This window comes from Anabrus simplex, chromosome 7 (assembly GCF_040414725.1).
Source record: "Anabrus simplex isolate iqAnaSimp1 chromosome 7, ASM4041472v1, whole genome shotgun sequence".
In the NCBI taxonomy this organism is placed as follows: Eukaryota; Metazoa; Arthropoda; class Insecta; order Orthoptera; family Tettigoniidae; genus Anabrus; species Anabrus simplex.
Genome location: NC_090271.1, coordinates 203,126,401 through 203,154,042, shown reverse-complemented (window position 1 = coordinate 203,154,042; position 27,642 = coordinate 203,126,401). Strand labels below are relative to the sequence as shown.

At 38.1% G+C, this 27,642-nt stretch overlaps 1 protein-coding gene across 2 annotated transcripts in view; it reads right to left on the bottom strand.

Moving 5' to 3' along the window:
* LOC136877471 (uncharacterized) overlaps positions 1 to 27,642 on the bottom strand; it is a 169,427-nt gene that overhangs the window by 79,918 nt on the left and 61,867 nt on the right. The window contains exons 7-11 of one of the 2 annotated variants that reach the window (XM_067151530.2): positions 22,251 to 22,477; positions 5,260 to 5,362; positions 5,012 to 5,139; positions 3,562 to 3,690; positions 592 to 759 (exon numbers count right to left, since the gene is read on the bottom strand). In XM_067151530.2, the coding sequence (XP_067007631.2) occupies positions 592 to 759; positions 3,562 to 3,690; positions 5,012 to 5,139; positions 5,260 to 5,362; positions 22,251 to 22,477 (755 nt within the window). The remainder of the gene's footprint in view (positions 1 to 591; positions 760 to 3,561; positions 3,691 to 5,011; positions 5,140 to 5,259; positions 5,363 to 22,250; positions 22,478 to 27,642) is intronic. The other variant, XM_067151532.2, reaches the window with a different exon arrangement.

The window sequence follows — 27,642 nt, the reverse complement described above, 5'->3', positions numbered from 1 at the left end:
TTTGTCCTTTACTCCTTTCCAATTGCTCCCTCCCTAATGCTGATCTGTCATTTTTGTTAATCCTATTATGTGTTCCTATTTATGAACCTATCTCTCTGTTTGTTTATTGAGTATTCAGTCGAAAGGCTGGTTAGATCCTCAACCTCTCTGCCATCAGCTGTCATAGATGACTTAGGTGGCACTGACGAGGCATACAAAGGAAATGAAGAGTGAGAAAATTAACTGTTGCTTTCCTCACAAGGCTGGAAGTTGCCATCACAAATCAGTCTGCCAAGCCCACTGGAATACATGCATAAACTGACCATAAGAGCAAAATTTTCATGCCATTAAAAATGGGGACTGACTACATAAGGAGTGCCAATACTAGCATCACTCATACTTCAATCACTTTCTTCTTGTCAAACTGAGATATGTCTATGAAAATAACAAATTTGTTCTACACCCTACCAGAAGACATATTGCACTGTAAACACTAATAAAGGCATATCTCTCTACCGATGACTTGCTGTATTACTTGTTTCTTCTTTCCATTACTCCTATACTTCTTTCAGTGTTCTACAACTCAATTTGTGCTGCTGTATTTGTTCTTACCTTATAGAAGAGAGCTAGAGCCAATCCTTTGCGATACTCTGGTGATGCATCAGGCAGGACATGATCTGGAGTCAGTTCAGAATTAAGAGTATGCAGAGCAGCCTTCAGCACATTCTCATTGAAGAGTTGCTTTCCCTGGAGGTACTCCTCAGTGCGAACAGCATGGATCTGTTGAAGGCAATCTTACTGTAATGGCTCAGCAAAAAGACCCCATTTCTCTGTATTTCATTCTATTTGTTTTAATTCTCAAATGTGATGATCAAAATTCCCAAGCAACTCAATACTCATGTTCTATTAAAGATTTTTTGGAGAATTATGATAATGTTTCAAACTTGGTCAATAAATAGCAGCAGTATCAGAACATTTAAGATGTCAGAGATATGGAAGCAACATACATACAAGTGCTGTACAAGAAATAACCAAACTTTGAATATATTACACAAATATGAAGTCTTAACAGATTCCGGTAAGTGGCTCTGTTGACACTGTGTAGTGATATCCTTCCTATGTGACTAACCATTTTCTACACATTTCTGAAACAATTAGTTATCGCTGTTAGTCCGCATGTTGCTTGCAATTATCAAAATGACTGAACATTACAAGAAGTGTACCAACAATCGCTTCTGCTTTAGACTGAAGGAAGTATTTACAGAGACACTTAATTGTGTGGAAAAAATTCACTGCAAGACCATAGAAATCACAGGAGGTCAGGTGGAACATGAAAGTGTTGTTGATGGTCTTTCTTTATGTCAATGATGTTGTGTAGCATCTAACTCCTTGGTTGGATGTTTAGCATAATGGCCTTCAGTTCAGAAGGTTCTAGGATTGATTTCTGGTCAGGCTGGGGATTTTAATTGCATATAGTTCACTTCTATGGTTTGGAAACTGGATATTTTTATTCATCTTAATGCACTGATCTTCATACAACACACCACTGTATCAATCACCACAGAAAAGTACAATAACGGGTACATCCTTCTACATAGGTTTGGAATCAGGAAGGGCATCTGGTTGTAAAACTGGGCAAAAGTGCCAACCATAATAAATTGGGAAAAAGGCCAAGAGAAAGAAAATTTCGTGCAACATGAATTCCTACCCGAGGGTCAAACAGCAAACTGCTGGTATTATCTTGAAGTCTTGAGAAGTTTGCCAGAAGAAGAACATAATTTTGTGGACAAACAACTCGACTGAAGAGATTAAACTGAAACCGCTCACAGAACCGTACGTGATCCCTAATCTGCGTGTTAGTGAAAACTGCATTGAGAGCACTGTATAATAGAGAAGGGATGTACTTCAAAGGAGACAAAGCTAACTAGGCTGCAGGTAAGCACCCTCTAAAGCAGCCTGTTCCAACTCTGCTCGATTGAGTACGAGTACTTTGGAGTATGGTTGAAGGGGAAGCATGATGGACAATATGTCACTGAGTGAAGGCCATAGCATAAGTTCTTGCAGGAAGGACGTGGTGAGTAATCACGGTATTATTCACCCAGAGGCACTTCGTGCTGCAGCAGTAGAATGGAATCTGTTATGAAAGTTGTCGTGACATGCACATTTTGTCCGGTGTCAGTGTTAATCATTGTCAGTTCAAAGGGTTTTTACAATATCTCAAAGTGGCTTATGGTAATATACCCTACCACAGCACTGTTCGCTGCCTAAGTCAGAGAAAACTTAATGTGACTTTGCTGTTCGCAAAAAAATCACCCTTTTGCTGGAAATGGAAGGACAAGCAAACCAATGTCTGTCTGATCCTAAATCACCTGAATAAGTCACTGCAAGGGAAAGATCTAGTAATCATAGAAATCCATGATAAAGTCAGAGCATTCACAGGACAATTCCGTTTGTCTGAGCGGCAAATTCAAAATGAAGATTTACATTTTTCAATTGTCTCGCCTCTTTAAACTTTCTTCCTAAGACCTTTTTGAACAATTAAGTAAAGAAGATCATTCAGTTTATCCAGTCCTTTGAAGAGAACTTCTAAGAACTTGATGTTTTGGAAAAAGAAATGAGATGGTTCAGCACCACTGATGACTTCCTGCCGTCAACGCAACTGGAAACAGACTAACAGAATTCTACCATACTAAAAGACAGATATTACAACACTCTGGATCTGCCACGATGGTATCATTTATTACACCTTTCCTAGGCTGCACATGAATGCAGCATAGATCATATGTATGTTTGGGTCCACATACTGCTGTGAGCACTTTTCTCGACCATGAACAGAATAAAAAGCAAAGACAGATCAATTTTCAGAGATCCAACAAATTAGAGTGCTCTACGCATCACATCAGCAAATGATTGACTCCCAATATATCAGCACTTGTTTTCAAAGTAAACCATGTATGTTCTGATACCCAATACAGTAAATATATTGTACTCTGTATCTTGGAATTTTTTGTTAAATATCTTCTCTACTCCTAATTCCTTTCAATGGTATTTCCTATCACCAGTCTGCACCACTATCCACCGGGCCGTGAAGACAGCTTGCCCCAGTGCTGAGCTGTATTGCATGCTGCAGGCAGATTCCTGCAAAGTGTGAGTACTCTGCTGCCCTTTGGCTAGCACTCAAGCTGGAACAGTTTTAGCCTGCTCTGAAGAGTTATTCAAAGTTGGGTTATTCTTTTAATAAGCCTAGTATATAATATTGTTTCATTTCTTTACTGCAAGACTTTTATGTAGGAAAAGTCTTCAAAACTTGCAAACTGAAAAAAATACAACACAGTGCTGTATCATAACATAAAAGATACCCTTCTTAAAAGTAAAAAATAAAAAAATAAAATAAAAATTAAAAAATGGACATGCTTAGTAATGTAATGCACAGTCGTCAACATTTGATATTCTTGAAAATTTTATTAATCTGATCTAGCTTTGTCACAAGTAGAAAAATGAATAATTGGTAATTTTCTATTTTTCCTCCTTTATGGATTACTCATCAGAGGTAAATTATTATGAAAATATATTTGTACTCACAAATGCAGGGTTGATTCCTCCAAAGACAATACGAGGCCTCTCTAACACCTGTCCTCTATTTTTCCTATTCAGTTTGAAGCAGAAGCCAGCATTCACATAAGCATGAGCATTCTGTGCTCTAGGCATGATCTACAACACAAAAAATAAAGTTTGATATGATTCAAGTTTGTGAGGGATATCATGAGCCTGGTCTACTGTATACAGGTGATGCAAATACTATAATCCCAATTGACATAATGATCAATGTCTAGCAAATACAACAATATCACCAGTGCAGTAAAAGGAAAGTTAAATATTTAAGAAGGCTCCTCAGATCAATCAAACACTCAGCGTTGGCTGGTCTGACTGAGTCTAGGATGGGTATGAAAATGGTGGTAGAAATATTAAAATCTTCACAAAGGAAGTTTCACACCCTTCATACTGAAATTTATCTTGAAACTTTGGTGTATTACCAATTTGCTATAAGAAGACCACATGAAAAATAATTACCTGCCTATTTCCAATGCAAGGCTCTGAAATTAAAGCTGGAATTCCACATGGCCAGATGATAATCAGGTGCAGCTGACATTCCTGTCTCACTTGCTCACTGCTGTCCACTTGTATTAATGACCTTGACTTGCAGGTTTACCGCTCCTGTGCTGGCTTACCCACAGTGAGGGCTGTACAATAAAACCTATGGCAACTTTGCTGTTGCTAATATGTGTAATTCAGGGGTTTATTTTGGAGCCATGCATTGGAAACAAACCGGTAATGTTTGCATGTGCTCCTCCCATAACACATCAATTATTTCATCAAAGTTGGAATCCTCTGTTTCAGCATGAAGGATGTAACACTTCCCTTGCCACCTATACTGATGATACCACCTTGCTGACTGACTGACAGAGAGCAAGAAGGACCTTGAATATTTGTTCAGGATGGTAAAGGACAAAAATGAGAAGTTTGGACTGTACTTAGATGTCAAGAATAAAATCATGGTGAGAGCAGAAAATACAGACATTAAAATTAATGAGGAAGAAATAGGGGCGGTTAAGGTTTTCTTCTTATTTACTAGTGGTTTGCGTTGCACTAACACACAAAAGGTTTTCTGCGATGCAAGGATGGGAAAGGGCTACAGCCCCAACATTTGCCTGTTGTGAAAATGAGAAAACATGGAAAACCATATTCAGGACTGCTGATGGTGGAATTCGAACCCACCATCTCCTAAATGCAAGTTCACAGGTATGCAACCCTAACTGCACAGCCAGCTCACTTGGTATTAAGGTTTACATCTTCCTTGGTGAAGCCAAGTTGCGAATGGGGAAACTGATATTGCTTGCGACTCCAAACAAACCACAGCTCCTATTGTCGTACTGGAATGATCAAGGTGAATGAACACAAGTTAAATACCCAGTATAATGTTGAGCTAATAAATTAATAGTTATTTCAGTGGCCATAACTATTCTTAACTTACCTTGTATGTGCGTACTACATAAGATGAATCTAACGGAGGCAAATTCAAACTGAGCATAACCTTCCGATCCATTTCCATATCCAAGAATTCAGGTAATGTCACTGTCTGGATAGAACTGCGTGATGAACCTGTTGAAACATGACATTTACCAGGTACTATTAAGAGGACAGTGGTAATGAATGCATTGGAATGACTTGCAACCTTATTACACTTGGACAGGGAAAGTAAAATGTTTAGATTGCACTCACCTATCTCAAGCTTAGCCCCCACTGTCTCCATGGTTAGGAAGATATCAGATGGGAACTCTCTGTGCTGGTGTTTGATGGAGAGGTTGCCTGCTAGAGTACCAGTCTGAATTAAAGATAAAAACAATATTCTTCTAAATACAAAGTTATAAAAGTATATTACATAGTAATGGTATAACTTGCTTCCCTTGTGCCTCACTATCAAAACTCCAAAATACTTTTCAAGAGATATCTTGAGATTATTAGGAAGTTCAAAGAACTTGTCAAACAGTGTCAGATTGAGAACACATTGATCAAAATCTATGAAAGGCACAAAGTTATATTCATAATGAAGCTGAGTATGAGTTAGAATTATTTAATATTATTTTTCTTTCTTACACATAAACTACTGTGTTGTATAGGGACTCTCTGTATAAGTTGATCAATATGAGTTTGGTTCAATACAAAGGTCAGGGGTGTAATTCACCATCAAACAAAACTCCCACTTGAATGGAGGATGACTCTTGGTTGCTCAGCCTACAACACACAATAAATTGATATTAGGATAATGGCTATGTGGCTAGTACCAGTTAGCCAAATTTCTGTGCCCTCTTAGTTACTTGGAAATGGCACCATGTATAGATTTTAGGCTAGATTTATGGCTGGATGCCCTTCCTGATTCTCATTCTATGTAGAGGGATGTACTCGCTGTAATGGTTGGTAGTGTAGGGGGTAAATGAAGAAGTGTATAAAACTGACACTCACACATACAGTCCTTGAACCAAACACAGCTAAAATCCCAACTCCATTGGAATCAAACCCAGAGCCCTTAAAACCAAATGCCACTACATTGATCATTCAGCCGAGGAGCCAGATTATATTAATATACTAGCAAATGTACCCGTGCTTCAATATGGAATTCTACATTGTATACGGATATCGAAGTAAATTACTGTACATGCAGTGAATAAGATTTTTTAAAATTTCATGTCTCTTAGCATTATCCAGAAACAGCAGGAGGAGGTTGCCATATGTTGTTTCCAATGTAAAGTGCGAGTTGTGGAGTTTTGATTTATTTATTTATTTATTTCGTATGGCATGAGGATACATTGTTACAATTTGGTTATTAACTATATTTATACATTTGAGCTCATCAATATCTGCATTGCTGCTAAAGCTGAATGTCCAGTTTTGTTAGCCAACTCACAGCTTCATCACTGGCCTCGTGGATATCCTTTATTGTCCCACTGAATCTTCGGAGTGGGCACTCTGTGACGATATGTTGAACGGTCTGAGGCACATCAGAGCAGTCGCAATAAGGATCGCTGGTAATCTTCCACTTGTGTTTCCAGAAGTTGCATCTGCCATGTTGAGTTCTGATCCGATTAAGTGATGACCAGATTTTTCTGGGTAAGTTGAAACCAGGAGGTTGCATAACTGGATCCGAAATTAGACCTAATCTGTCAGGGTTTGAAGCTGCCCACCCATAGCGCCAGGCAGTGTTAGTATGAAATTCATCTTGGACTAGCCTCTTTCCTAGTAACCAAGAAGGTTTCCTAGATTTCAGCCTGAGATCTTCACGTAGGCAGTCTTGATGTATTGGTAGAAGAGGATTGTCACAGCATTTAACCCATTCTTTCTTCAGTGCCATTTGTCTTCGGAGATGAGGAGGTGGAATATTTGAAAGAACTGGTAACCACTCCAAAGGTGTGGATTGGATGGTTCCTGATATAGCCCTCATTGTATCGTTTAACTGAGTGTCTATCATCTTTGTATGGGCACTGTTGAGCCATACTGGGCAGCAGTATTCGGCTACTGGGTATACTAACGCAAGTGCTGTAGTTCGGAGGGTGGATGCAGATGGGCCCCAGCTTGTTCCTGTGAGTTTGTGCAGGATGTTATTGCGGGTTTTGATCTTGGCAGATGTTTTGCGTACATGTTCGCTGTAAGTCAAAGATCGATCCAAGGTAACGCCTAGATATTTTGGATGAGGATTGAACTTCAGTATATGACCTCTGAATTGAACCTGAGGGGCATAATTAGCTTGTCTGTTGCTCAAATGAAAGCAGCTGACCTCTGTTTTTGTTATGTTTGGTTTCAGTCGCCAGGTTTTAAAATAATTATCAATTCTGCAGAGATCTTTAGTGAGTGTGGTTTCTGCTCCAGTAAAATCACTAGACTGGGCTGCCAAACAGATGTCGTCAGCGTATATAAACTTCCTAGCATTAGTTGAAGGTAGATCTGCTGTATATGCGTGGCCAATACCGATCCCTGTGGTAATCCGTCACTCAGTTTGTAAGTTTTACTTATGTTGCCATGTAGGTGTACTTCAATCATTCTATTAGCCAACATATTATTCAGCAGGGTGGCAAGCGTCTTACAAGGGATTAACTTCAGGAATTTGAGGATCATTCCTTTTCGCCAGACTGTGTCATATGCTGATGACAGATCTACGAACACTGCTACGGTCTTCTTTCGATCTTGAAATCCCCTCTCAATATGGGTGGTTAGGGCTAACACCTGGTCGGTACAGCTGCGGCTTGTTCTGAAGCCAGCTTGTTCAAGTGGTATGTGCTCTAGGATTTTGGCTGAGATTCTATTGTATATTACTCTCTCCAGTAGTTTGTAGCAGACACTTAAAAGGGCTATGGGTCTGTAATCTTCTGCATTGTCTCCACTTTTCCCTGATTTAAGGATTGCTACTATTTTTGTTCTTTTGAGTATTGATGGTAGTTGTCCAACATGTAAGATATTGCTGTAAAATTTGGCAAGCCATTCGGTTGTTCGGGGGCCACAATGTATAAGGAATTCTGGGTATATTCCATCCAATCCGGCTGCTTTTCCTGACTTTATTTCTTTTAGCGCAGTTGAGATCTCAGCAGCTGTGAAATCAGAGGAAAACTGAGAGACTGCTTTGGCCTGGGCTATCCTCGATTTTAGCTCTTGTTGAATTCTTTTTGACTCTTTCTTATTTGTGCCGACTGGTTTTCTTGTCAGGTTAACTAATCTGTTTGCCACCTCGTTTGGTTTTATCTTAGAGCTCTTGGGACCGAATTTGGGAGTGCTGTTGCCAAGTTTCCTTAGAAGTGACCATGCTTTTCGACTGGAATGTTGAAAACTCATATTTTCCATGAGATTGAACCATTTTTCTTTTCTAGATGAATCTAGAGACTGGATCAGTTCATCTGCAATTTCAGGGTCACTGCTGAGCATATATTCCTCGTATAGCTCTTTGCATTGTGGGTTCCATCCAGGAATATAATCCTTCCTGTATCCTCTTGGGATATGCTTTTTCGCGATGGCGGATGTTAGTTTGACAAAGCGCTCGTAATTTCCTGTTGTAGGAGGAATCAACTGTACATTATGTTCCAGTTCGCTGGTGAATTTAGACCAGTTGGCTTTGGAAAAATTCCAGCGGGGAAGTGGGACTGATCTGATGGCAGGTATTTCCAGGCCGACTTTGACAAGCACTGGTCTGTGTTGGCTTCGGGGAAAGTTGTTCAGAATTTTCCTAGTACAGTGTAGAGGTCTTCCAAGAGAGTCTTTTGATACAAAACACAGATCAGGGTTATAGTCCTTATTCCATCTGGTAGAGTGGAAGGAGCCCTTTTCTTTGGCATCAAACAATAGAAAAAGATCTTCGGCATCAGCCCATTCAGACACATCTTGTCCCTCTTTGTTGGTATAGTTATAACCCCATTTAGTGTTCTGACTGTTAAAATCTCCAAGGATTACGGCTGGGTGCTGTATATTCAGGATGGTCTCGTTTAGGCTCCAAGGTTGACAAGGTGGTTTGTAGATGTTTACAATTTCTGTATTTGCAATCTTTGTTTTAGAGCAAAACATGTTGTTATCAGTATTTGTGCTTATTATTTCAGCTTCCTCTATATCATTTTTTACATATGTTGCTGTTCCGTACTGTTTATGAAACGTTGCATTGAGCAGATTGTATCCGGGAATCCTACATCTGGCATAAAGCTGGTCCTGGTTTTCACAATGGGTCTCTTGCAATAGAACAATATCCACCTTGTGATCAGTCAGTATTTTTGTTAGATAGTCACTTTTTGGTCGACTTGCTCCTTCGATATTGAGCTGCAGAATGTTTAAAGTAGAATCATGATTTTCAGTGGGGCTCTGAAAAGGGCCATTTACGATTTTAATCATTTTTCTCATATTGAGTTAATGAATACTCTGAATTGCTGGGATATCCACAAAGAAGAGCTTAGGGTCCAGCAGCCAAAGTTGTTGCTCTCTTAACACCACGCAGGGGTCACGTGTAGGGTAATATGAGGTTAAACCTACGTGTAGCTCACTTGCCTACTGCCATTCACAATCGAGTAGGTAAGTTTTCATTATAATGGGAGGCCCTATTACCTACTGTGCAGTCACAATAGATTTGGAGAGTTTTCATTACAATGGCAAGCACCTTTTTCTACTTCCAGACAGATTACAGTTGAGGAATTTTTATTATAATAGCAGGCACCTTCCCTACTGCCAGTCAAAATTGAGTTGTGCTGTTATCATTATAATGACAGGCCCCTTTTCTTAATGACAATCACACCGAGTTGGTGAGTTTCCATTATAATAGCAAGGCCACTATGCCCAATGCCAGTCACATTTTATATGGGTAAATTTGTTTATAATGTTGGGCACACTTGCCTACTTCCAAACACACTTGGTTAGGGGAGTTTTGAAAAAATTGCATGCTCCCTTGACTTCTGCCAGTCAAATTGAGAAGGCAATTATTAATTACAATGGTAGTCCCTCCTTACTAATGTTAGTTTCAAAGGAGTTGGAGAAGGATCTCATTCCTACTGCCAGTCAAAGTCGATGTGGAGAGTAATGATTACAAAAGCAGACACCCTCCTGCTGAGAGTCACTATCGATGTAAAATATTAAATATAATGGTAAACACACCCTTTTTACATGGTTACAAATTGACTTCAATGAATATATATAGATCGACATTCAAAGTATATGCATGTTTACTTTATTGCAAACCTTCATTTACAGATTAACTGCTGCTAAACGATACATCATATCGACAAACAGATTGTACCATAAGATGCCTCATTTAGCGGTCTAAATGGCTGGTCTTAAGATATTTTCTCCTGTCTCTTCTATTTATGGGTAAAATTGAGTTAGAAACATTGAATAGGTAAAATTTTGGTACAGTTTTCTCACAGTGCATTACTTTTGGGTACTAATATGACAGCTACAAACATTGAATTTGGCTTACGTATGGATACTGGGTGGACAAATGTTCGTGTAGAATCAGATGATTTTAACTTTCGTATAAGTTATTCGAACTACGAATTATACATGTACAAAGAGCAAAATGTAGGTATAATCGAGAAATAGAGACAAATCTAACATACAAGAATAGAGATACGACGAAACATCATAGGACCAAAGTTGTAGATCACTCCAAATTGAACTGAGATTGTGCCATCATTATTTTGATATGACTTACAGTTTAGCCACGAAATACCTCAAAACAAAGGTCTGCAGTGACATTAAAATTGCCTCAACATTCCAATATTTTTCGGGAGTAGAAAATGAAATATTTAAATATCCTGGGAGCTTTCCATCGATTGCAGGCTAAGACATATAATTTTGGCTAATTTCAGTTTTCTTGCTCGTCTGGCAGATTGTACCTCGATCTTGCTTTGGGGGAGGGGGGTTAAAAATGAGACTTTCAGGAAACTAAAGCTAACAAATATGCAGATGGTCATTATTACACCTGAAACAGATAACTGTATGAACATTTCGCCAAAATAGTCAGTGTACAGACACATGGTCATTATGATTTTATTTATACACATAAGGAATCTGCTCTGTGTACAACATCTTTTGGGCTATATTTGCTGGACTTAACCAGCAAAACCGACCGTTCATGATATCTCCCTTATTAATCCTCCTATTGAGAAAATGCACACGAGAAAAAGTTTTAGAAATGGATTCCCATCAAAGTTGGTCGATTTCCAGTCAGGTTGCTCTGGTATATATTGTGGGAGAGTAAAATCACTATTTTGGTTCCCTATTAATCCCCAGTCCATTCTGGGAATTTGAAATGGTATGGATTCCGGGAATTTGAAATTGTATGGACCTAAAAACCTACCTATGGACAGGTGGATGCTAAATATGAAGTTTGGTTGACATATCTCCAGTAGTTTTCAAGTTATAAGAAATAGGCTTTACACGCCCCTGTTTTTTAGTTAAGTCCAATGGGACTTGTACTGAAAAATCGTTCATTAATGATATCTCCCCTATTAATCCTCCTATCAAAAAAATGCACATGAAAAGAAAGGTTTAGAAATGTATTTTCATCATGGTTGGTCGATTTCCAGTCAGGCTGGTCTTGTATATTGCGGGAGAGTAAAACACTGTTACGGTTCCCTATAAACCCCCAGTCCATTCCAGGAATCTGACATGGTATGGACCTAAAAACTTACCTTTAGACAGCTGGATGCTAAATATGAAGTTTGGTTGAAATATCTCCAGTAGTTTTCAAGTTATAAGAAATACGCTTTACACGCACCCGCTCCTACGTACCGAAAAATGGTCCGTTAATGATATCTCCCTTATTAATCCTCATATTGAAATGATGCATATGAGAAAGGAGGTTTAGAAACTGATTTCCATTAAGTATGGTTGTGTATATTTTGTGGGGGTGCAATATCACGGTTTTGGTTTTGTATAAACCCCCAGTCATTTCAGGGATTTAGAAACAATATTGACCCTAAAACCTACCCAAGGACAGGTGGATTCTGAATATGAAGTTTGGTAGAAATATATCCAGTATTTTTCAAGTTATAGACAAACAGACAAAAAAACAACATCAAAGCTAAAAAATATGCAGATGGACATTATTACAACTGAAACGGATAACTGCACGGAAACTTTGCCAAAATAGTCAATGTACAGACACATGGTCATTACGATTTTATTTATACAGATAACTGTTACGCTCTTCTGTCCACCAAAATTAATTTTGAATAAATAAATGTATAAACTACCTGAAAAGGAAAGAGACTTAATTAAAATAAAAAGACATGTTTTGTTCTTAAAAGACCATCATCAGATTCAATGAAATCATACTGAAAAATGTATAAACATTTACGTTTATTTCTGTCTAAATCCTTAAAATCTAAAGATTTGGAACTTAACAAAGTCCTCACTTCTCTTTACTCTAGCACAGAATATGAATTGTTGCAATACCGTTACTCTGTCGTTGGTGAGACTCCAGCTGGCTAGTCAGTCCATTGACCGGAGAAGTGAGGACTTAAGCACAAGCTTCTTCATGAGTAAGCACTTGATACTCCAGCAGGACTTAGTGCCCATTCTCATCCTTATATCATGTTGCCAGGGACCAGCAGGGAAACTCCTCAACAAATATCTTGGAAAATATTCAAGCTATACCAGTGAATCTGTAACATCTGTACTGCAATACAGTTAATATTGAGAGGAGTTTCCCTTGATAGGCTAAACCTATAATCTTCACTTCAACATCAAGCACAAATTAATAGCTTATAGGAAGAGATTTTAACTTTAATGATCCAATTTTAATGTAAACATAATATAACTTCTTCTATGAGTATAATAATAATAATAATAATAATAATTTCGTGTGGCTATTTCTAGCTGAGTGCAGCCCTTGCAAGGCAGACCCTCCGATGAGGTGGGCGGCATCTGCCATGTGTAGGTAACTGCGTATTATTGTGGTGGATAATAGAGATATGTGTGGTGTGTGTGTGTTGCAGGGATGTTGAGGACAACACAAACACCCAGCCCCCGGGCCATTGGAATTAACCAATAAAGGTTAAAATCCCCGACCCGGCAGGGAATCGAACCCGGGAACCTCTGAACCAAAGGCCAGTACGCTGACCATTCAGTCAACGAGTTGGACTTCTATGAGTGGAATATCACCATTACAAGAAAATAGTACACAAAGAACTGTACATTCAGGAGAAAAAAAGGAAGGAAGGATTACCTATACACAATGTTCCAAAAATCTTTCATTTGAACGCACTATCTCCTGAATGCAAGCTCACAGCTATGTGACCCAACCAGCATAGCCTACTCGGTTGGTGTGTCACAGTGTTTATCTTAGCGTATAATCTTATCCACCTACCTGGAATCCCATATATTTTTGTACTGAAAAAATATGAATTGAAGACAGAAATTGTTAGGACAAAAGTGGAAGAAAAAAATACTTCCTCTGTTAAATTCACTGCAGTAATGGAACATTTCTGAAATATTACTTCTAGGGAATCATTTAATTTCCTGGCCTAGCACTTGGTTAAAATCATGTTTAGTAGGTTTATCATTATCTATATCAATAAAGTTGTAGGGTGTCTGCTGTCTGTAATTTCTTTTGTTTTGCCAATTTTTCAGATATTTATCTGTTTTAGGTCAACTCAAGACCGAATCGGTGTTTTTTTACTTTTCGTGTCTGTTTGTCTGTTCCACCATCACATCGAAACGGCTGGATAGATCTCAACCAAACTTCATATTTAGAGTATACTTATCCCAGGGAAGGTTTCCATATGCATATCATTTTCAAATCTTTGAAAAACTACAACGGTTTTCCTCCATTTTCTCTTATACTATTGATTTTCTGTAAACTCTGTGGACTGTATGTGAAACGTCTCTTCATTATAAACAACTTTTGTTATGTTCATAATTTACTTTACTCTTCACATGACGGAAAAATTTACTATTTTCTGCAGGTATCATTCTCTGCATTGAGTGACCGACAGACCGACAACAAACCTACAGGTTACCATGGCAATGTCTCTGACTGCTTGCCAGCAGGGAACTAACGTATTGCTATTTTCCTCATCATGCTTTAAAATTTGTGGTTGTTCCTTCAGTAGACGGCAAAAGAGGCGTCAATTGGCCTGTCTGTGGGATATTGGTGGAATATCGTTGGAGTTTATAACTGACCTCGAAGAGATTAAGTAATAACACCATTAGTCATCTTCTCATCGGTTTACTTAAGAATCACTGCGCTTAAATTTCTCCTCTGTTACTGCTTTATTATATCCATGACTCACACCATCATAATTTATTGAGGGGCATTTGATTTTCCAATTCATTCACTTGGCATTTACATATTTAAAATACCAATATAAATGGTCCGTTATTGGACATTATAAACTTTCCAGCTAACTCATTCCTGGCTGTCAGCGTTTCGCCCTGTGTGCTACGCTGGGCTCATCAGTTGGTACCTAGCACACCTACCAAGACACTGGCTAGTGCATACTGTGGAGGCCACTGCGTAGGCTAATTGTAGCCACCGGCAGTGCCAATGCACTATGAGAGACTTTGTCTCATTATCAAGAATTGATGCCTGCTTGGCCATGAGATGATATAGATGTTGATTCCCATAGGGAATCTGAAATATTTGTTCCAAATGAGTAAATTTATAATACCAATATAAATGGTCTGTTATCTATATCATCTGATGGCGAAGCAGGCATCAATTCTTGATAATGAGACAAAGTCTCTCATAGAGCATTGGCACTGTCGGTGGCTACAATTAGCCTACGCATTGTCCTCCACGGTATGCACTAGCCAGCGCCTTGGTAGGTGTGCTAGGTACCAACTGATGAGCCCAGCCTAGCATACAGGGGCGAAATGCTGACAGCCAGGAATGATAATTTCGTGTGGCTATTTCTAGCCGAGTGCAGCCCTTGTAAGGCAGACCCTCCGGAAACTCGTGTCCTCATCCCGAGGTGGTGCAGCTCTTTTCAGGCACACCCCCATTGGAGGTGAGCTGTGTGTACCATTTGAATCACATACCAGCCCTCCTGCCATTCTTAAATTTCTGGCAGTACCGGGAATCGAACCCGGGCCCCCGAGGACGGTAGCTAATAGCACTAACCGTTACGCTACGGAGGCGGACACAGCCAGGAATGAGATAGCTGGAAAATTTATAATGTCCAATAACGGACCATTTATATCTATATATATAAAATAAGAGTTTTGTCTGTACATTGCTCAGAATTTGAAAATAATGGTATTTCTGTATCGGTCATGTCCATAGTAACAAGAAAATTCACTTTTTACTTTTCCTTAATTTCTGTCTGTCTGTTTGTCCGTCTGTCTGTCTGTATGTATGTACACGCATCACGAGAAGACGGTTGAAGATAATTTAATGAAAATCGGTATGTGAAGTCGGCGGATGAGCCTCTACAATCTAGGCTATAAATCATTTTACTCACGCTGAGTGAAATGGTAGTTTAGGGGAAGGCCTAAAATTGAATTCTCAACTATTTATGTTATTAGTGGTCTAATGAAAATCGGTATGTGAAGTCGGGGGATGAGCCTCTACAATCTAGGCTATAAATCATTTTACTCACGCTGAGTGAAATGGTAGTTTAGGGGAAGGCCTAAAATTGAATTCTCAACTATTTATGTTATTAGTGGTCTAATGAAAATAGGTATGTGAAGTCGGGGGATGAGCCTCTACAATCTAGGCTATAAATTGTTTTACTCACGCTGAGTACAATGGTAGTTTAGGGGAAGGCCTAAAATTGAATTCTCAACTATTTATGTTATGAGTGGTCGTATTTTAAAGAAAATGGGTGTGCAAAGTTGGAGAATAAGTTGCTACAATCTAGGGTATCAATAATTGTATTCACGCTGAGAAAAATGGTAGTTTAGGGGAAGGCCTAAAATATAATTCTCAAATATTGTTGTTATTAGTAGTCCTATCTTGATGAAAATCGGTATGCAAAGTCAAGAAATAAGTCGCTATAGTCTAGGCTGTAAATTATTTTATTCACGCTGAGTGAAATGGTAGTTTAGGGGAAGGCCTAAAATTCAATTCTCAAATATTTCTTATTAGAGGTGTAATCTATGAATCTTACATAACAAGGGTTATATAGTATTAAATTTCCTATTATTCATGTCTTATACATTGTTACCGTACTGGCTATGATCACAAAGATATTCATGAAGTCCATATCTGTGCAAAGTAACGAGAAAATGGGTAAACAGTATTTAATGAAAATCGGTGTGTAAAGTCGGAGAATAAGAAACTACAGTTTATGGTATAAAATATTTTACAAATCACAGAGTCGAAAGAAAACTAAATGTGAAGGCCTACAATATAGAAAGCTCATAACATTGATCAACAATAACATTACATTGACCATTGTTTGTCGTGATGTGCTTTGTGTCTTCTGTTGCCCCTCATCTCCGGTAGATAGGATTACTGCTGCGTACAGAGTATTTTTATTTGATTTACGTCGCACCGACATATATAGGTTTTATGGCGACGATGGGATAGGAAAGGGCTAGGAGTGCCTTAGGCCTTAATTAAGGTACAGGCCCAGCATTTGACTGGTGTGAAAGTGGGGAAACCACGGAATACCATCTTCAGCACTGCCGACAATGGGGTTCGAATCCACTATCTCTCGGATGCAAGCTGACAGCTGTGCACCGCTAACCACACGGTCAACTCGCCCATTCATACAGAGTGTAAAAGCCTGCCTGAATATTGATGGGAAGTAGCTGGGGAGTCAGATAACTTTCTTCTTTAGCATGCCATTCCCCTGCTTTATAAATTTTCTGATACTACTGGTACGTAACACACTGGATCATCATAGCATTTGGGCTACTGTGGCCTGGTCATCCCAGCTCTGGAACTTTGCCACCGCAATCTAACCGCAGCATTGTTCGTTAAAAGTGATAAAATGTGTGGCTTTCCATTTGATCGAGTATTTTATATGATAGCATTGCTTTTAATCGCTACATTCATACTTACGTTTTTGTAATGACCTGTGTTGATTTCAGGTTAGGAAAACCACAAAGTCAGTCTTTCTGAGAATCCCGCAGCGAAGCACGGGTACATCAGCTAGTTGGTATTATAAATTTACTCATTTGGAACAGATATTTCAGATTCCCTATGGGAATCAACATCTATATCTTTTACATATTTGTCGTTATCCAGCTGTCCTCAGTTATAATCCATTTTCTATTAATTTCAATTTTCTAAACTGTATTATTTTCTTCCTTAATAACTCCGTATGTACGCGAGTGCTAGAATCTACTAGATATATATCCACCAAACTTCACATTTAGAATCCACCTGTCCTTGGATAGGTTTTAGGGCAAATATTGATTCTGAATCCCTGAAATGACTGGGGGTTTATATGAAACCGAAGCCGTGATTTTGTGCTCCCACAAAATATACACAACCAAACTTAATGGAAATCTACCTGCCTTAATGGAAATTAATTTCTAAACCTCTTTTCACATGTGCATCATTTTGATACGAGGATTAATAAGGGAGATATCATTAACGGACCGTTTATCGGTACAAGTCCCTCCGGACTTAACTCAAGAGCGGGTGCGTGTAAAGCGTATTTCTTACAACTTGAAAACTACTGAAGATATTCAAACCAAACTTTATATTTAGCATCCACCTGACCAAAGGTAGGTTTTAAAGGTCAATAACATTTCATGTTCCCGGAATGGACTGATGGTTGATAGGGAACCGAAATGGTGATTTTACTCTTCTACAATATATACAGTACAAGACCAACCTGACCGGAAATTGATCAAACATGATGCAATTCCATCTTTAAAACTTTTTTTCATGTGCATTTTTTCATGAATGGTCATTTTGCAGGTGAAGTCCAGCAGACATAGCCCAAAAGGTGTCATACGTGGAGCAGATTCCTTATCTATCGTAACAACTGTGTGCTTCTACATTGACTATTTTGGCAAAATTTTTGCACAGGTACCTGTTTAAGGGATAATGACCATCTGCATATTTTTTTGGTTTAGTTTCCTGAAAGTCCTAATTTTTACCCTCCTCGCCCAAAATCCAGATTGTGGCATAATCTGCCAGATGAAAAAGAAAATGGAAGTTTGACAAAATACGTTTTAGCCTGTAACGGATGGAAAACTTCCAAGGTCTTTAAATTTTTCACTTTTTAATAATAATGTTATTTGCTTTACATCCCACTAACTACCTTTTTAAGGTCTTCGGAGACTCCGAGGTGCCGGAATTTAGTCCCGCAGGAGTTCTTTTACGTGCCAGTAAATCTACCGACACGGGGCTGTCGTATTTGAGCACCTTCAAATACCACCGGACTGAGCCAGGATCGAACCTGCCAAGATGGGGTTAGAAGGCCAGCGCCTTAACTGTCTGAGCCACTCAGCCCGGCTTTTCACTTTTTATCCTCGAAGAATATTGAAATATGGAGGCAATTTTAATGATGGTGCAGACCTTCGGGAAGTACCATCACATAACGGATTGCACAACCTCGGTTCAATTTGGAATGATCTACAACCTTGCTCTTATGACTTTTTGTTGTATCTGTATCCTTTCTACATTTGATTTTTCTCTATTAATCGATGTTAAGTAAATTTGGACTTTTCACATGCATAATTCATACTTTCAATCACTTATAGGAAATATAGGATCATCAAACTCTTCACAAAAATTGGCCCACCCAGTAGCCATATATGAGCCAGATGGTATGTAGCTGTCACATAATTATCCGAAAAGTAATGCAACGTGACATAATCTTACAAAAACTTTACCCTGTTCAATGTTTCTAACTCAATCTGACCCAAGAATAGATAAGATATCATAGGACCAGCCATTCAGGCCACTAAATCCGGCGTCTTATAGTACAATCCTTTATCAATATGATGTACGTTTAGCAACAGTTAATATGTTTTTGTTTTTTTTTTGCTAGGGGCTTTACGTCGCACCGACACAGATAGGTCTTATGGCGATGATGGGATAGGAAAGGCCTAAGAGTTGGAAGGAAGCGGCCGTGGCCTTAATTAAGGTACAGCCCCAGCATTTGCCTGGTGTGAAAATGGGAAACCACGGAAAACCATCTTCAGGGCTGCCGATAGTGGGATTCGAACCTACTATCTTCTGGATGCAAGCTCACAGCAGTTAATCTGTAAATGAAGGTCTGCAATATTGTAAACGCACATATATACTTTCATACGTTGATCTATACATATTCACTGATGTCGATTTGTAGCGATCGAGAAAGGGTGTGTCTGCTATTGTAATCATTACTCCCCACACCGACTTTGACTGGCAGTAGGAATGGGGTCCTTCTCCAAATCCTGTGTAACTGGCAGTAGTAAGGAAGGACTACCATTGTATTGAATAGTTCACTTCTCAATTAAACTTGCAGAAGGAAAGGAAGCATGCAGTTTTGTTTCAAACTCCCCTACCCGATTGTGTTTGGCAGTAGGCAAGGGTGCCCACAATTATAAACAAATGTCCTCATCTAAAATGTGACTGGCATTAGGCATAGTGGCCTGCTATTTTGACAGAAACTCACCAGCTTGGTGTGACTGGCAGTGAGCTGGCTGGCAGCAGGAAAAGGGGCCTGACATTATAACGATAACTGCACAATTAATTTTTGACTGATAGGGTAGTTGCCTGCCATTATAATAAAAACTCCTCAACTGTTATCTGTCTGGAAGTAGGAAAGGGGTCTGCCATTGTAACAAAGACTCCCCAAATCGATTGTGACTGCACAGTAGGCAATGGGGCCTGCAATTATAATGTGAACTTCCCAACTCGATTGTGAATGGCAGTAGGCAACTGAGCCAGCCGTTATATCACAAATCCGTAACAAACACTTTACATTGGAAACAGCATATGGGGACCTCCCCATGCTGTTTCTCTCCCCATACGGTTTCTCGGATAATGCTAAGAGACACGCAATTTTATAACAATCTTATTTACTTCGATATTCGAATACAATGTAGAATACCGTAACGAAGCACGGGTACATTTGCTAGTTATTAATACTAAGGAAATACAATAGATTCTAGAATTAAAGATTACTTAATGTTTCATATAGGTCCAGTGTGGTTACACAGACAAACCCCCAACTAGTAACTTAATGTTTGTATGTTTCACAAGGTCTAAAAGGCATTGCAGTTTCTAATTTGGTACAAAACAATTAGTCTAAACATAGAGTATAATTTTTGAAAATAGCTGGAGAATAGCAAAATATCAGGTATGAACATGATAGCTAACAGGCATGTTTCAAACAGCTCCATACCAAATTAATTCTAGTTGGCTCTCTTCTCTCTTCTATTGTCCTTTCACACTCCCGCTGCTCTCACTCCACCATCCCATTAGTATCCAACAATACAAATATGTAAAGAACCACTCTTCCTTCCCTGGCCTTTTCCCAATTACTTGGGTTTGGAATTTTGTGTGGATTAGTCCTAGTTTTATGGCTGGATGCACGTCCTTGTGCCATTCAGCCAAGGAGTCAAATGGGAACCATTCTTCCCTCCCCCACAAATGAAGGCTGTTCCAATATCTATTCTACCATCAGCCACATTCTTGCCAGTTAAGTAGATCCTTTCTGTTGCTAGGGTTGTCATTTTGTATGTTTTTTCCCTATTTTCACTCTTTCCCTACTTGAAAATACAACTTCCATAATTTGAAGGTTCTTTACGCCTTTTCCTACAAAATATAATAATACGTGGATTTTGCAATTTATAACACTTCAGTAGGTAACTGATTTAGTGGCTTGTCTCTGAAATTGGCAGCAGTGGTTTATTGTTGTATGTAAGAAACAAAAGAAATGCAGTGTGTGGAACCAAACAATACAGCATTGCCAACCGAGTTTGTGGAAGGTGACTATTTTCATTGATTTCATAGCTGAAAAATTAAGTAAAATACAATGATCTGATAACTACTGCATTCCTTTGAAGTTTGCATGTATCTTCCTTATTATTTGTGAAAATCTTCCTTTATTTTGCAAAACAAATCTAGCAACCTTACAGTAGCCTACCTGTTGCCTTTCCTTGCATTAAGCCACAGATACTTGGTTTTCTTATCTGAGTACTTATATGCAGAAGAATAATTTCAGTATTAAATGTAAACTTAAAAGCTTTCCAGCCTGCCAAACACACAATTTCAATATAAATTTACCCTATAACATGCCTGTAAAAAATCACATTATTAAACAAGGAATAAATACACTATTAAACAAAGAACGACATGTTTTGTTCTTAAAAGAACATCATCAGATTCTATCAAGTCACGTTCAATATTTCAAAATATTTGTGATTATTTCTGTCCAAACATCTATGAATCTGAAATTTGTAACTTATCTTAATGAAGCCCTGCTTTGTCACCACTCCAGCATACAATGCAAGGTGTTAAAAAAAAAAACCATTGCTCCTTCATTGGCTCGAATCCAAAATCTGTCAGTCCGCTGTCCCTCCATTATGTCACACTTCCCCACCCTGGTCAGGTCAATGACATGCTGCACTTCCCCTACAGGTGCTTTACCCTTAACGTTCCCTTAATATTATCACTGGTATTGCTATCTGTATTATCATTATTATTATTTCTTGTATTTTATTCCTTAAAAACTATGTTAAGGTCCTTAATGCCTAATGCCTTAATGCCTAATATACTGGTAATTTTAAAATTATTATTACTGATTTTTATTCTTGTGAGATATCATTTTTAGTGATAAATGATAATCTACTTAAATCTCAAGCAGCAAAGAATATCCAAACCCATGTTCCAGACCTTTAAGTCAGAGATTAATTCCTGTGGGATTCATTAAGCACTAATGCAAAAAGTGTAAAATGTTGTTCAGATGTTGATTAAGTAGGGCGAATAAGGGGGAAATTTGAAAAATTGTACAATTTTACAATCATAAAAATAGATGTTTGCACAGAGATAAACATCAATATTTCCAAATACTGAATGTGACTTGATAGAATCTTGTGATGTTTTTTTAAGAATGAAACATGTCAGTCTTTGTTTAATAGTGTGTATTTATTCTTTGGATAATAATGTTTTTCTTTACAGGTATGTTACAGCATAATATTTATATTGAACTTGTGTGTTCAGCATACTGGAAAGCTTTTAAGTTTACATTGAAACTGAGTCTACATTGAAAAGTATGGCTTCCTTCTTAACAAACTTTCAATAAGTAAATATGATGTTTCTTGAATAGAAAAGCTATAAAGATAATTTTACTTACATTTCTAACAGGAACATTTGCCACGAGATCAATATGTTTGGAGAGTTCATCAGTGTAGCTGTATAGATTGCTATGCTCTTTGCTCACTGAATGTAAAGTGCTTATAGCATCTGTCAAAGTCATGTTTGCTCCCAGTTTCAACATAGTATCAACAGTATAGCTGCGTAGTTTGTCTACGCTAGATATATCTATGTACGTGTGAGGATTCACAGTTCTCCTGTATACACCTGCAGAAGTGAACAACATGTAAGGATCAGTTCATTGAGTATTTATACATCCTAATCTGTATAACAGAAAGAATACTTCTTCCAAGGCCCAATGAAATTCTGAAATGTGAAGATAATAATATCTCTTTCATGCATAAGAACAGATGAAAGTAATAATGACATATGTAAATCTATATATATAAAACTAGCAAGATACCCGTGCTTCGCTACGGTATTATACTGAAATTTATAATTGAATGCTTATTGTTTTAGATATATAATCCGCCGAAATTCGCGATCTGACTCGTTTTCTGCGAGAATCCACCAAAATTCCCGATCTGACTCGTTTTCTATTATTTTACAGCACGTTTCCTCCCATTTTTCAATCTTCCTTTCCAGCAATCGATTTCGTACTTCCCGGGCTAGGCTCAGGTATTCCTCCTGGTCAGTTGGGTCCGTAAATCTTTGCTATCCTTTCCTTTAATCATTTTTAATATGGATAAAATCCTTCAGGAGATCCGGCGTGGTGTCATATTGGGTGCCTTGGCGGCACTGAATCCGCGGCCGGACTGCATTCTTAGTCATTACCCGTCCAGGAGCCGTTACCAGCGCGGTCCGCACATTTGACGACGGTCCGGAACATTATTATTATTATTATTATTGTACCGGGCGGGACACCTCCACGCCGCTTATTTAAAATTTGCGCCAGTTGAAACTCCTCTGCTGGAGGAAGTCTGAACTTTATCTACGGTATTAATTTTCTACTTTCTCAGAAGATGTCACTACCTGGAAATTTTGGAGTTTTTGAACTGTGTCATTTTCGACGTATTTTTGTTTTGCTTGTAGTAAGAAGTGTGAACTTTCTCTTCTAGAGGACACTACTGAAGATCAACAATAGTGCACCCTAGTGCGGAGTGAAAGAACTGGTTTTTTTTTGAAGAAAATTTAATTTCAAAAGTTTGTTCTTTGCTAAATTTCCTTCAGTCATTGTTTAAGTTGGCAATATTAACCCTTTCTTTCCCCTTGTTTTGAATTTAGCCAATCCCGAATTTCTTAAATTAATTTTCCACCAATGATGTGTTTCTTCTTCATCTTGTGTAGGGGTTTTCTTTAACCACCAATAAAAGATTGTGGGCGGGTGTTTTCCTTCCTAAAACGCCTCGAACTTTCCGCGAGAGTATATAAACTGCTGATTTTAGGGTCTCTGCGCGACTTCTGTTCCATCTTTTCGTGTGTAAAGTACATAGCAGGGGGCGGGAAGCACCTCTTTCTTCGGCGGCAGTCAACAACCAGGTAATGGCCGATTAATTACTTCTTTTCTTGCTTGCTCAGCAGTTTAACTCTCGGGGCGGGTCCGAAGTTTTTCCATTATGTAACCTTCCTTAAAATGTAAAGAAACTTGTATCTATTCTATCTTTTAAACTACATATTGGGATAGAGAGTGCTTAACCCTCTCGAGCTCCCACTCATATTGTTTTGAGGTGAACTTATTTTCTCAACCTATTCTTCCTTAACATTATGTAAATTTGTTTCTTTCTAAAGTCACCTCGTTAGTATGGGATTAGCCCTTGCATCAGTGGCCTAGAGCCAAATTAGGTTTTGAAACAAATACATTAGGAGTGCAGATCGCCTCCTCTCAAATTGTTATTTTAGAGGTCATGTAATTATCCTTTTATCGCTTAATAGACCTCATATTGTTTTGAGGTGAACTTATTTTCTCAACCTATTCTTCCTTAACATTATGTAAATTTGTTTCTTTCTAAAGTCACCTCGTTAGTATGGGATTAGCCCTTGCATCAGTGGCCTAGAGCCAAATTAGGTTTTGAAACAAATACATTAGGAGTGCAGATCGCCTCCTCTCAAATTGTTATTTTAGAGGTCATGTAATTATCCTTTTATCGCTTAATAGACCTCAGTAGGTTGGGTATTTTACCCCTGTGCTTACGTCCTTAGAGGACAGCTTGAAAGTAGAGTTAGGTGTGGCCTTGTGATAGGCTTAAAACTTTGAGAGCGGATCGCTCTTTTGCAATTTGTTTCTGCGTGCCTCTAGGAGGTATTACTGTGTAATTCGGAGCAAGTGCTCCTGGGCATGATTGGGGTTTTCTGCCCCTTTGCTAAACCTTATGTACATGTAAATTCGGGCTAACTGCTCGAGAATTGGAAGTTCGGGGCCCGAAGCCCAAAACCTGTAAATACTATTGTTGCTCTTTGTTGCCTTGCTTCTCTGTACCTGCCATTCTTGTTATTTCTGAGTTTGAAAAGAAAATATAACCTTGTTAAATTTTAAATTAATTTTACTTTCGTAGCTTGAGACCTGTTCACCACCCCGCACCTTCTTTCACCTCTAACTACCACAAAAACACGGTAACAATTATTATTATTATTATTATTATTATTATGTGTTGCTAGAATGGCTGATGACAGGAAAAACCGGAGTATCCGGAGAAAACCTGTCCCGCCTCCATTTTGTCCACCACGAATGTCACATGGAGTGACCGGGATTTGAACCACGGAACCCAGCTGTGAGAGGCCGGCGCGCTGCCGCCTGAGCAACGGAGGATCCTTATAAGTACATTAATAACAGTAAAATCAATTGGTCTCACCTCCTTCTACACCCCACCGCCGTTAAGTTTATTTACCGCCACCCCCCCAAAAAAAATAATTAAAAGAAGGCTTGTTTCTTTATGTTTAAGGGAGATTCCAAACACCAATGTTCACGTCTATTACCTTCAGTTTTGAGATATAAGTATCCCCATAAAAGTAATTTACTTTTTTCACTTCATTTCACACTACTCCCCCCCCCCCCTCTAAGTGAACTTTCACGCAAAAAATACTCGTTTCTTTAATAGTAAAGGATCTTCTAAATACCAATTAGCACGACTCTAACTTCTTCAGTTTTTGATTTATGTGTCCTCATGAAAGGAATTCAACTCCTTTACACTCCCGCCCTCCAAGATGGTTTCCCGCCCAAAACAGTTTTTTTTGTTTTTTGTTTTTAAAGGAGATCCAAATACGAATTTTCACGTCTGTAACAACTTTAGTTTTTATTAGATGTATGTATTCTCATACAATTAAGCCAATTAATTTTTCAATTCTTTCACCCCCCCCCCCATTCATTGGATTTTCCGAGAATACGTCTTTCTTTACTTTTAAAGCAGATTGAAAATATCAAATTTCACGTCTTAACATCTTCATTTTTGATATATCAGTAGCCTAATTAAAAGAATTCAACACCATTTTCAGTCACTTTTACCCCCCCACCCCTCCACCCAAGTGATATTTCCGAAAACTAAAAATACACGTTTCTTTATGTTTAATAGAGAAAAAAATACCATTTTTCACTTCTGTAACATGTTAAGTTTTTTTAGATATACTGTAAAAATTCTCATTTTAAAATTTCACCCGTTTTGAGTTCCCCTTAAATGGAGTTTCCAAAAACAAATCACCTATATTTCTTTACATTTACAGGAGATTCCAAACACCCACTTTTTACGTCTGTAACATTATCCGTTTCCAAGATATTCTGTAGATATAGTCTTTCAAATAATTCACCCCAATTTGTCACTCCTGTTTAACCGCCATTAATTGGATTTTCCAAAAAATACGTGCTTCTTTACTTTTAAAGTAGATCCCAAATACCAATTTTCAGGTCTGTAATCTCTTCAGGTTCTGAAATATAAGTAGCCTCGTTAAAGGCATTCAACCCATTATTCACCATTTTACACCCTTCCTATTGGGATTTTCCGAAAACAAAAGAATACATGTTTCTTTATTTTTAAAGGAGATTCCAAATACCACATTTTACATCTATAAACTTTAAAAGTTTTGAGATATAGATACACAAATTTTAAAAAATCACCCCCATTTCACCCCCCCCCCCCCATTAATTGGATTTTCCAAAAACAAAAAAATTATGTGTTTCTTTTTTAAAGGAGATCCCAAACACCAATTTTCAGGTCTGTAATATCTTCAGGTTCTGAAATATAAGTAGACTCATGAAAGGCATTCGACCCTTTCTTCAACCTTTTCCATCCTTCCTATTAGGATTTTCCGAAAACAAAATATACGTGTTTCTTTATTTTTAAAGGAGATCCTAAATACCAATTTTCACATCTATGACCTTTAAAAGTTTTGAGATATAGATACACTCATTTTAAAATATTACCCCCTTTTCACCCCCTCCCTTAATTGGATTTTCCAGAAACAAAATAATACGTGTTTCTTTATTTTTAAAGGAGATCCCAAACACTGATTTTCAGGTCTGTGATATCTTCAGTTTCTGAGATATAAGTAGTCTCATTAAAGGCATTCAACTCTTTTTCCACCCCCTTTTCACTCCTCCTATTGCGATTTTCCGAAAACAAAAAAATACGTGTTTCTTTATTTTTAATGAAGATTCTAAATACCAGTTTTTACATCTGCAAACTTTAAAAGTTTGGAGATATAGATTCACTCATTTTAAAAATTCACCCCCTTTTCACCCTCCCATTAACTGGATTTCCCAAAAACAAAAAAATACGTGTTTCTTTATTTTTAAAAGAGATCAAAAATACCAATTTTCAGGTCTGTAATATCTTCACTTTCTGAGATATAAGTACCGGTATCCTGATTGAAGGCATTCAACCCATTTTCCCCCATTTTCACCCTTTTTCACCCCTCCTATTGGGGTTTTCAGAAAACAAAAAAATACGTGTATCCTTATTTTAAAAGAAGATTCTAAATACCAATTTTTACATCCGTAAACTTTGAAAGTTTTGAGATATAGATACACTCTTTTTAAAATTTCACCCCCCTTTTCACCCCCTTAGCGACGAAATATCCAAAAACCCTCTCTTAGTGAGCACCTACATCTTAATATGAATATATACCCAAAATTTCATTTCTTTATGTCCAGTAGTTTTGGCTCGGCGATGATGAATCAGTCAGTCAGTCAGGACAAGTTATATATATATACTAGCAAGATACCCGTGCTTCGCTACGGTATTGTACTGAAATTTATAATTGAATGCTTATTGTTTTAGATATATAATCCGCCGAAATTCGCGATCTGACTCGTTTTCTGTGAGAATCCACCAAAATTCCCGATCTGACTCGTTTTCTATTAGATTACGGCACGTTTCCTCCCATTTTTCAATCTTCCTTTCCAGCAATCGATTTCGTACTTCCCGGGCTAGGCTCAGGTATTC